This window comes from Lactuca serriola, chromosome 5 (assembly GCF_051521515.1).
Source record: "Lactuca serriola cultivar US96UC23 chromosome 5, Lser_US96UC23_V15, whole genome shotgun sequence".
Taxonomy (NCBI): Eukaryota; Viridiplantae; Streptophyta; class Magnoliopsida; order Asterales; family Asteraceae; genus Lactuca; species Lactuca serriola.
The window spans coordinates 343,065,624-343,076,683 of record NC_136412.1 but is presented as its reverse complement, the minus strand read 5'-3'; the positions used below and the strand labels follow the sequence as shown (position 1 = coordinate 343,076,683).

The following is an 11,060-nucleotide window of genomic DNA, read 5'->3' as shown; positions in this document are numbered from 1 at the left end:
TTGATCGGAAATGACAACCAAATCTGCACCAGTACTAAGGTCAAGATCATCCTTAAAAAGCACCATAAACCATGTCCAATTATCCTTGTTTTCCACATCAACAATATCCCAAGCTATTTGGGAGTACTTGGTTAGTAGCATCTCTACTTATGGATGTGAGTAATTCACTTTTAACCTGATCCTTTATGAAGCACCCATCCAACCCTATAACCCTCCTACGCCCCATTTTCCAGCAAACACTTAAAGATTTGAAACAAATATAAAACCTCTAAAAATAATTCTTCTCATTTGGATTGGTAGTAACACCAACTTTGCAAGTAGACCCAGGGTTTGATATAATCCCAAATTCTTGCATAGTGTTCAATTAATTTACCCTTAATCAGTTCTTTTGCCTATAGTTTTGCCCTTTTAACATTTCCTATAGATACCACACATCTATACTTTTGTTTGATGTCACTGATCATCTCCATGAGTTTCACTTTAGGTTTATTTGCTATCTCGGTAACATAGTGTCTTCCAATCCATTATGAGGTAACGATAGACCTAAATTTAAACACTCTAGAACAAAGATGCTTAGAATTCATTTCTTTAACCTGGAAGGTTCTTTCATTGTACATATAAGCTACATAAAGTCTGAACGGGCACTTATTATCTTCATTTCTCTTCCCAACATCTTGCAACATTATTCTATTATCACTCTTTTGAAAGTATATCTCTTACCCTCCATTTACTGCATTGTTTGTCACATAGAATTTCAGTTGTGCAGATGATTCAAACATACCCCCTAACTTAGGTTCTATCTTATCCCACCTAACATTTGGATCATGTATTTTGTAGTTGTTCGTCACTACTTCCTCTGCCTCCTCATCATTTTGTAAATCATTACCATGGTATACTCGAGCTTTCACTTCATCAGCCATACTTGAAATTATGATGTTCTCATCACTAAGTAAAATGTTAAGAAATGGATCCTTAGATTTATTAAGCCTTGTTATCGACTCCTGCTTTGGTTCATGATCCATGTAAATCCCGTGCAACTCAAAATCCATCTCATTTAACCTAGAAAATGGCTCGTAAATTCCAGCAAATGGGCCGTCGTAACCATCATATGAAGAACCCATTTCAAACTCCTGCACAATCGAAACCATTATTAGGAAAAAAAAAGCAATTAACCAAGGTGATTGCAACTATTTTATCTTGTAAACACCATGATAACACAAATAACCTTATTATATATGATAACACATATAACGTTATTATATAAACATTATAATTGTATGAAATAAACAAAACATAATTAAATTCAAAGTTAATCATCAAATTGTATAAATGAAAATTCAACATTATATTTAATGATGATGAATAATCTAATACAATTCATTAACACTAATATAGGTTTGAGCATTATAATATAATTTATAATTTTAATTTCTTTTTTCGTATAAGTTTATAGATGCCGCAAGGAACGTAAGGAATGTAAAAACTCAATAGGTCGCAAACACGATACAATTAAAGAGTGGTAATAAAACAAAGTTCATAAATTAGACATTAAAAGGAAATTTCGTGAATGTTTCTTTCTTTAGCAAAAAAGAAAAAAAAAATCGAAAGCAGTGATTATAATATATTCCATTTAGATATTTTAGCGATTAGCCATTATTAATACTAACCGAAACCACACCATTTACCCCATTATCAAATTGCCATCGAACGTCATTCGTCAATTGCAAAATTTGGGTCCAAATTACTCCCAATTCCTCAAAAGTCATCACTTCACACGCCTTTCACTTTCCTCACAAAATAGTAACAAACAACTGCAAGTCAAGCATTCCATTCATTATTAGTCGTGAGTCGTCGCTTGAAGCTTCATATCAACATGGCCTTTTCTTCTTTGACCCGATTAACTCCAATTTTCTCCTACACCCATTGAATCATTCCGCTCTTATCATCAATACATGTTGAAGAAAGCTCCTCCTACTCAAGATCTTGAATTCTACTGTGTAAACTTTTCATCTTTGTCATTTGTTTCGTTTTAGTTGCTCTAGTTATTGAATTTATGCTAAATTTGATGGAATTCATATGGATTTTCATTTTGTTGTTGGATGATGTTGTTTTGCTTTCCGGGTTTGTCGCTAATTTTGTGGGAATATAGTGATCTTGTCGTTTTGATTTGTGTGTTCTTTGATTAGGGTTTATGATATCTCAATTGGGCGAGTATATTGTTTTATTGTTATTGTAATTCATTCAAGTATCTAGAAAGGGCACTGCTCCTTTCACGATTTTGAGGTTTAGGCGATGAAGATCGATAATATTTGTTCTTTTTTGCTATCTGTTGTTTTGGAGTGATCGACTTTTCAAAAACTCGTAGTTGACTTTAATCTCACTTTACATGACTGAACGACTTTAGAAGAAATCGCGAAGCAAAACTTTTAGGTTAGCATTTACATTTGTACGATTTGTCCCAAATTGGCTATTCTTGTATTGTAATTTAGGTTTTTTTGCAAAAACACCTTTCAATTAAGCACAATCTAAAGAAAACACACACATATATAGCTTTTACCTGATTAGGTGCTGAAAGTAAAAAAGAAACAACACCATAGACAACATCTGAACATATCTTATTTGTTTTGCTATCTTTCTTTCCAGGTTTGTTTCTTGGGAACCAAGGTTTCCGATTCCTAAACCCGCTGGTTTCTTTTACAATGACAATGGAATGGAATCGTGTAACAGTAATCAGCGTGTGTCTCTACATTCTTATATCCATCACTTGCAGCAATGCGGTTGAAAGTGACATCAATTGCTTAAAATCCGTTAAAGCATCACTCAGAGATCCCGAAAACCTGTTATCATCATGGGATTTCAATAACAGCACTGAAGGATTCATTTGCAGATTCACAGGGATAGAATGCTGGCATCCTGATGAAAGCAAAGTCTTAAATATCCACCTTTCTGACATGGGGTTGATTGGTGGGTTCCCAGTTGGACTCAAGAACTGTACCTCAATGACCGGATTAGACCTTTCCAACAACCGCCTAAACGGGCCCCTCCCCACCAACATGACAGATGTCGTTCACTTTCTCACAACTCTCGATTTATCATCAAACAATTTATCGGGAGAAATCCCAGTCAGCATTTCAAGCATTTCGTTTCTTAATGTCCTCAAACTCGATAACAACCGGTTCACGGGTCGGATCCCGTATGAATTGGGTGGGCTCAATCGGATTAAGGAGTTCAATGTTGCAAACAATCTTTTGTCGGGCCCGGTCCCTAATTTTGGTGAGAATATTAAAGCCGACAGCTATGCTGGAAATCTTGATTTATGCGGGGGGCCTTTGCAGCGGTGTGAAGGAGAGTCGAGCAAAACGAGCACCGGTGTGATCATCGGAGCAGCGGTTGGCGGTGTCACACTGGCGGCAGTGTTGGTGGTTGTCAGTACGATGTTCATTAAGCGTAAGGTCATTAGAAGGAAAGAAGAAGATCCAGATGGGAATAAATGGGCAAGAAGTATCAAAGGAACAAAAACTATTAAGGTAAAGATATTTGAATTTGAATCCATATCTTATCACATCATTACTAGTATGTACTTTTCATTTTTGATTTGGATTTACTAATTTTTTTTAAAAAAATTGTAGCTTTCGATGTTTGAAAACCCGGTATCGAAGATGAGACTGAGCGATCTCATGAAGGCAACAAACAGTTTTAGTAAAGACAACATAATCGGATCGGGAAGAACGGGTTCGTTATACAAAGCAACACTCGAAGATGGAAGCTCATTAATGATCAAAAGATTACAAGACACGCAACATTCCGAGAAAGAATTCGCGTCAGAAATGGCAACAATTGGAAACCTTAAACACCGTAACCTCGTACCGCTTCTCGGGTTTTGTGTCGCGAAACAAGAACGGTTTTTAGTCTACAAATACATGGCAAACGGGAATCTACACGATAAATTACATCTTGTTGGGGATGATGAGAAACGTATGGAATGGCCGTTACGGTTAAAAATTGCAATCGGAGCCGCCAAAGGGTTCGCGTGGCTCCACCATAACTGCAACCCGCGTATCCTTCACCGCAACATAAGTTCAAAATGTATCTTGTTAGACGGTGAATTCGAGGCAAGAATTTCTGATTTTGGGTTGGCCAGACTGATGAACCCGGTGGATACCCACTTGAGTACTTTTGTGAATGGAGAGTTCGGGGATATCGGGTACGTAGCACCCGAATACGCCCGAACTCTTGTGGCCACCCCGAAGGGTGATGTGTACAGCTTCGGGGTGGTGCTTCTTGAGTTGGTAACGGGTGAAAGACCGACGCGTGTGTCTAAAGCTCCGGAAAGCTTTAAAGGAAGTTTAGTGGAATGGATTTCCGAATTGTCGGCGGAATCGAAACTTCATGATTCCATTGATGTGTCGTTGGCCGGAAAGGGAATTGATAACGAGGTTTTTCAGGTTCTTAAGGTCGCGTGTAATTGTGTGTTGCCTGCGGTTCATAAGGAGCGGCCTTCGATGTTTGAAGTGTATCAACTTTTACGGGCAATTGGTGAACATTACCATTTCACTGCGGATGATGAGATTTTGATGCCCACCGATGATGCTAATGCCGGTGATATCGAACTCATTGTTTCTCGGGATATGAGAGGAATGAAATGACCAAATGAGGTAACACACGATAAGGGATCGTGTAAGGTATATGTAATTAATGTTCTTCGTGCTTGAATAAATGTTATACGCATATAATATATATATGGGTTCGAGGACTATAGGGTTTTGATTTTATGTATGTAATGAAACACTTAGAGGAATATTAATATGTATTTGTTGCAATAGGTAATGCTAAGACAAAGGGGAACAATGTGCTCCCCTTTGGAAGGGTCGGTGCATTCCTGAAATTTTTTGTCATAATAAGTTAGCAAAATTCTCATATGCTCGTATATCTGGCATTAATGGTAACGGTAGGGGAAACATAAAAGAAAAAGCCGCAAGTTAATTCATCAAATTTGGCGCATTTAATCTCTGATAGAGCTGTAATAATTAAACCATTGAGTTTTAATGCATAGTATCGTGTCGAACCATATAGTGATTAAAACCACTCATGAAAAGTTATGTTAAAATTGAAAGTTTCGTATGGATATGCAATAACTGAATTGTTCTTAGTATAAATCAATGGTTTTGTACTTTTCTAATAAATCGACTTAAGTTTAACTCAAATTCAAAGTTTCGTATATTATTTCGTGAAATAATGACAGTTTACTATTTTTATTAATATAGACAAATGTATTTTATTGTTTCGTTCTTAATAGCAATCTAGTTTAATTCCCTTGCCCAAGATTGCAATGCACTTCATTTTTTTACCAATAACTAAATCATTGTCAATAATATTTTTATACTAAATTTTGGAATAATATTCTTATACTAAATTTTGAAGACGATGAAAAAATATTGTTATTATATTGAACTATAAAATAACAGAGACATTATTAAAAGGTTGATAATTAAAAAAAGTTAAAATAGTTAATAGATATAAAAACTTGAGTGCAATTAATCAAAAATATCCAAATTTAACTATACTAAGTTAGAAATTAAGGAGTTTTAGTAGTTAAAATGTTCTCACAAATTACAATTCAAATTTATAAGGTCAAAATAAATATTTATAAAAAAATAACATAAAAATTGAAAAGTTGGAGCATTAAGATGAAAAGTTTTACATTTAATATCATATCTAGATGTGTTAATGTTATAAAGGTGTTATATTTTATGGTTTTTTTTTTCTTTTTAAACATATATTTTTTTATATATTAAAAATAGCCTTTATATATATATATATATATATATATATATATATATATATATATATATATATATATATATATATATATATATATATATATATATATATATATATATATATATATATATATACTGATTTATCCCTTTTAGCAAATGGTTTTATACAACTTTCTTTTTTCTGAAAAAACACTTCCCCTTTTTTATAAAAAAAAAAAGCCTTTAATTTTTTTTTAAACCCTCATATTTGGCAAAAAAAAATGTTTGAACTAACTTTTTTTATTTTTGCTCGTAAGTTTTCTATTTTCTTGCTTTTGCTATCAATGGTATTCTTGATGGTTTTTGAGATTAAAATATATAGGAAACAATTGATTTTTTGAAAACATTGAGAAAGAATATTGTGTCTAATTGTTGGCAAAATGTATATTAAAATCTATTTGTAGAATGCTCAAAGATTGTGGAATGTGAAGAACACCGGTCTAAGTTGTTTGGTATTTTAGATTGTAAAAATAGGCATCGGGTTTGTTGACTCGACTTGGTTAGGTCGAGTAAAATCTATCTTGATTTATAACGGGTTAGGGACCAAAATTGTTTGCTTTGTAACGTTTGAAATTTAAGGCCAAGGTAGGTCTAGTGTTCTCTGCATTTCTACGATCTTAAGGATGAATTAGAAACAATAAAATTTCCAAGTTAGATAAAAAGAACTTAATTAGTGACTTAACGAACATTTATGAGATAATTAACCAAACTATTGTAAACTTTATGTGACCACTAAATATTCCAACAATCTTAGAAGTGAAATGTGTTTGTTCAACCACTTAAGGTGAGTTTATACCAAATGTATATGTCCCTAAAACTAATTTAATAATTTTTATTCATTGACTTCATATGTTTTACTTCTTATGTTTAATATCAATACTCTAAATATTTTGTGCATTCCATGAAATCCATTTTAAAAGAGATATATTTCATTTGGGAAACTTTTGATGTGAATTAGAAGTATTTGAACATCCTACTTGTACATTTACATATGATGTGTTGACTTGTGTGGCCACTTGGATGTAGGATCCCTAAATGTAACGTCCCATTTTCTCAAACAAATCTTTCATTTTTTATTTAAGGTAAAATATCATTATCTTAAAACCCAACTTAAGAAAAGTCATTTGTTCAAATACAGTTTATTGAAAAACAAAATATTATAATATAAATATGAGAATCCAATGTTGCTAATGAGTGTATACAGTCACGCATTCACCTTCCAACAATCACCAATGGTACCTGAAAAACATTTAATCCACAACTGTAAGCCAAAGCTTAGTAAGTTCCCCTAAAATACCACACACCATAATATACATACAATGCATTCACACATGAGCTTTACGTCTGACTAGATCGCTCTCCTTGGCCTCTAATCCAAGACTGGCCCGCCACCCACAACATACAACTGATCCACACCCGACCTACAACACATCGCTGGCCCATGCAAGTATCTTGGCCTACTGCACACAGCAGGACTGCCTCAACCCACCACCCGATATGTCGACATATAATTTCAAACAATAAATCAAACAAAACATAAAATGGCAACTATCTGACGGGTTTTGATACAAAATATAAGTTAGTTTTTCATAAAAACCGGTTAACGGAAGCGTTAAAAAATAACTAGTTTATTTTTAAGTTTATAACAAAACCAAACCATCTGGGATTCATTTATAAGGTTAGAATGATATTAAAACAACTAAATAGTGTTTTAGAATAACAACCTTTGAAGTCTTTGAACCCACTTGGTTTTGGGGTGTTGATGAAGATAGAAAAATCAAAGAGTATGATTTTCTCTAAAAATATCCACCATCAAGATTAAGGCACTTGAAATGCTAGTTCCTTCTTGTATTCTTGAGTGTCTTAAGGCTTTAAGTACTTAACTCAAATAAGCACCAAAGGAGACAACTCAAGAGAGCTTCTAATTCACCAAACTAGCTTTTAAAGAGAGAGAAAGGTGTAGGAAGAGAAGAGTTTTCGTCCACAGTAGAGAAAGAGTGAAAAACTAGTCAAATACTCATGCAAAACCCTTCCTTTTATACTCTCATGCAAGACATACCTTTATATTATAATAAGATAAAATATTGGTAGCCTTTTAGAAGCATGGGGGATGTAAGAAGAAAGTTGACAAACAACCTCTCTTCTTATAATAATAGCTTTGACCATGCCTTCAAAGAAGATAAAAATTGTCTAGCTAGTAAGGAGAAGGGATTGTTTAAATTTTATAAACTCAAAGTTCATAAAATATAAATTTTGTCTTTAGGTAAAAGACAAAATGATTCAACTAGCAAAACTTTGTACACGACTTATTAAATTATACCATATGATATAATAACTACTTATACTCTATTTTAATTATTATTTTCACAAAACAATAATTATTCCCTAATTAAACACAAGAATTGATATTATTTATTAATAATAATATTAATAATAAATATACAATATGTGCCAACTTGATAAATGTGTGACCCTATAGGATCATATATTATTATAAATATCACTCAATAATGATTCTAGGGCATATAGATTCAACACTATCTATATTGGTCTCCAAGTCTAACAGCCTACTACTGCATACATGGTCTCATACAATACTCTACGCCACGACTAGAATATCACTAATGAATGCATAACTGGATGTAATTAGAGGTGAGATAAACAGTCGAACAGGTGATCCCACTTTAGAGCTACAACCAACTAAGGAACATGCAAGACAACATAGATAAAGAGTTCTTAGGGTATCCTACATGACTTCATGCAAACCCTAGGGCACTCAACTAGACGATCACCAACATCTTGGTACTCTAACTAGCATACCACTACTCTTATATCCTATTATCCAAGGATATACACTATAACACATAGTATAGTGAGGAAACTCATTTGAATCGAAGACCCAAGGAAGCACAACAACACCCTCACTCCCTAAACCGATCACTCCCGCAAGCCAACTCGTACCAAATAAAGATAATTCCTTAAACACTAACCTAAGTCCTTCAAGTTTGACCCAAATTCAAACTAGTCAAAAGTCAACGATCAAAGGTAAACAAAAACACTTTGTTTCATAATTCAGGACCGTGACCCAAAGATCAATTATCATAAGGCTTCGGGCCTTAGGGAAGGAGAAGTTTAGACCCATTTAGATATGGGTAATGTAGATTTTGTGATCGAATAGTTTGGTTTGTGCTTTGGAGCCCAAGGGTATAATGGGAAAAGTAGTTATTCAAACTTCTTTTATGAATTAAGGATTTTAGTTCAATGTGTTTTAAGTTAAAAGTAATTAGATAGGGTTGTAAAGCTCCTTAGTACCTTTCTGTGTATATAAAGATCTTCGAAATCAAAGTTAAAACGAAGAAGTTATGATTGTTTGAAGTTAGGACGGTTTTGGGTTAAGCCGCGTACGTTGGGCGTACTAGGGTATCACTGAGTACACTGGGCGTACGCGATCAGTGCTCAAACCCTCTTTTTTTTGGTTTGAGCCCTATTTTAGCGCGTTAATTTTCCCAAACTCATTCCATTCTCAGCCTCCACCTCTCAAACACCCTTACTAGAAAACCCTAACCCAAGTTTCATCCTTTTGAGCAAAAGAAGGTGCGATTGAGTGCTTTGGAGTGTTCATGGTGAATCTTGGAGAAAAAGGATCTCTTTGAAGAAGTGTTGGTTGCATTGGAGCTTGTAGATCCAGACTTTGTTCACCTTGATCTTTCTTCTAAGGGTATAAAGTTTGAATCTTGATGATGCATTTGATAGATATAGCTAGTCTTGGGTGTTATGAGCTTTTGGTTATTTTAGTTCATAAAGTTAAGATTTTGAAAGTTTTTGACCTTGTTATGGATAAAGTTGGAAACTTTATCCATCTAAACATCATATTGATTCAGATCTAAAGGCTTGAGACTTGGACTTGATGGATTAAGTTGGAAAAGATGCACTTTTGGTCCCTTTTAAGACTTAAAAACTAGATCTTGGACATTTGGACCATTCTAATGGAGAAAGTTGGAAACTTTATCCATTATGGAGTTATTTGGAACCATAAAAATGCGATCTTGGTCCTTCTATTCCTTCCATGCATGAGTTGGTGGTCTTTTGATGAAGTTGTAGATTCAGGGCTTTGGTTTGGACACAATTAAGCCATGCAAAGTTATAAAGTCAGGAACTTTATGACTTAGATGTCCCATAGGAATCAAATCTGGAAGTTATACATATTGTCTTAAGGCATTAAGAGGTTTGGAGTTGATTTTTGGGCTTCAGTATACTACGCTGGGCGTACCAAGGTGGTACATGGGGCGTACGCACCTAAATGGCTTTTGGGCCATTTTTGGGCCATGAGTCATTTAGGTTTTGGGCCTCGCTTTGTTGGCACAAGTATAGAAATGGTAAAATAGACTTTTACCCATTGTTATGAGGAGATATGAATTGGACCTTAGATTATGGGAAATTAATCTAATTATTAATTAAGGATAATTAGATGTGTTCAGTGTGAGGAACCCGGTAGCAGCAACACGTGTGTGTTTCGTTATCTCGGATTGAGGTGAGTCTCCTCCCAGTGTTTGATGGGTCAAAGACACCAATGTTGGACCATCGATTATTGTTATTTGTATGCTAGCTGTATGTATGTCTCTTGCATGTATTGTATGTGTTTGTATGTATACTGGGCAGGGCCCGATGCCAGGCAGGGCTTGATGAGTGTATTTGGCGGGGCCTGTTTGGTGGTCAAACCAACAAATGATGGGATAAAATAATATTAATATAACTCAAATCACTGCTATTTCTAATACTAAAAATAGTAGAGTAAGCAGGGTCGGTCCACAGAGATACGGGACTTTTTATCTTACCATATTTTCACACATAATACAAGTAATATTAAAATGGGGGTTTGTATTTAAACTTGAATTAAACTTCATAAATAAGAAAGATTGAAAACAAACGTAGTAAAAGAAGTACATTTCCGATTCTGACTCTTATATATGTATTATGTTGAAAGATATAATATGATTACAACTCATGTTCAATCTAGGTTGGTAAGTTGGATATTAATAAACTCTAATATCCAAATTAGCAAAAGTATTTTATTCAAAATAAGCTCTTTAAATAAAACTTCATTTAATTGATTCAACCCAAATAAGCTCTTGCATTAGATCATTAAATGACATTAAGTTCTTGCACTAATTACCAACAATGTTTAACATTCCTCTTAAGCTTGGGAATATAAACATTTAATCTTTGATTGCACTAATTTTG

General features: G+C 34.1%; 1 protein-coding gene across 2 annotated transcripts; it reads left to right on the top strand.

Moving 5' to 3' along the window:
• The first annotated feature begins 1,700 nt into the window (after positions 1–1,700).
• On the top strand, positions 1,701–4,885 carry BIR1 (BAK1-interacting receptor-like kinase 1). Of its 2 annotated transcripts, none has more exons than XM_079003741.1 (3): positions 1,701–1,997; positions 2,644–3,527; positions 3,630–4,885. In XM_079003741.1, the coding sequence occupies exons 2-3, from the start codon at positions 2,700–2,702 to the stop codon at positions 4,644–4,646; spliced, it is 1,845 nt and encodes a 614-aa protein (XP_078859867.1). In that variant the 5' UTR covers positions 1,701–1,997; positions 2,644–2,699; the 3' UTR covers positions 4,647–4,885. The 2 variants fall into 2 exon arrangements, with proteins under 2 accessions (XP_078859867.1, XP_078859868.1); XM_079003742.1 differs by lacking the exon at positions 1,701–1,997 and adding an exon at positions 2,021–2,430.
• Positions 4,886–11,060: the final 6,175 nt, after the last annotated feature.

Bases quoted from the DNA above. Each gene is read 5' to 3' on its own strand.
- BIR1 (XM_079003741.1), top strand. From the start codon at position 2,700: ATGACAATGGAATGGAATCGTGTAACAGTAATCAGCGTGTGTCTCTAC. The intron at 3,528-3,629 runs GTAAAGATATTT...AAAAAATTGTAG, and splicing joins AAGGAACAAAAACTATTAAG to CTTTCGATGTTTGAAAACCC.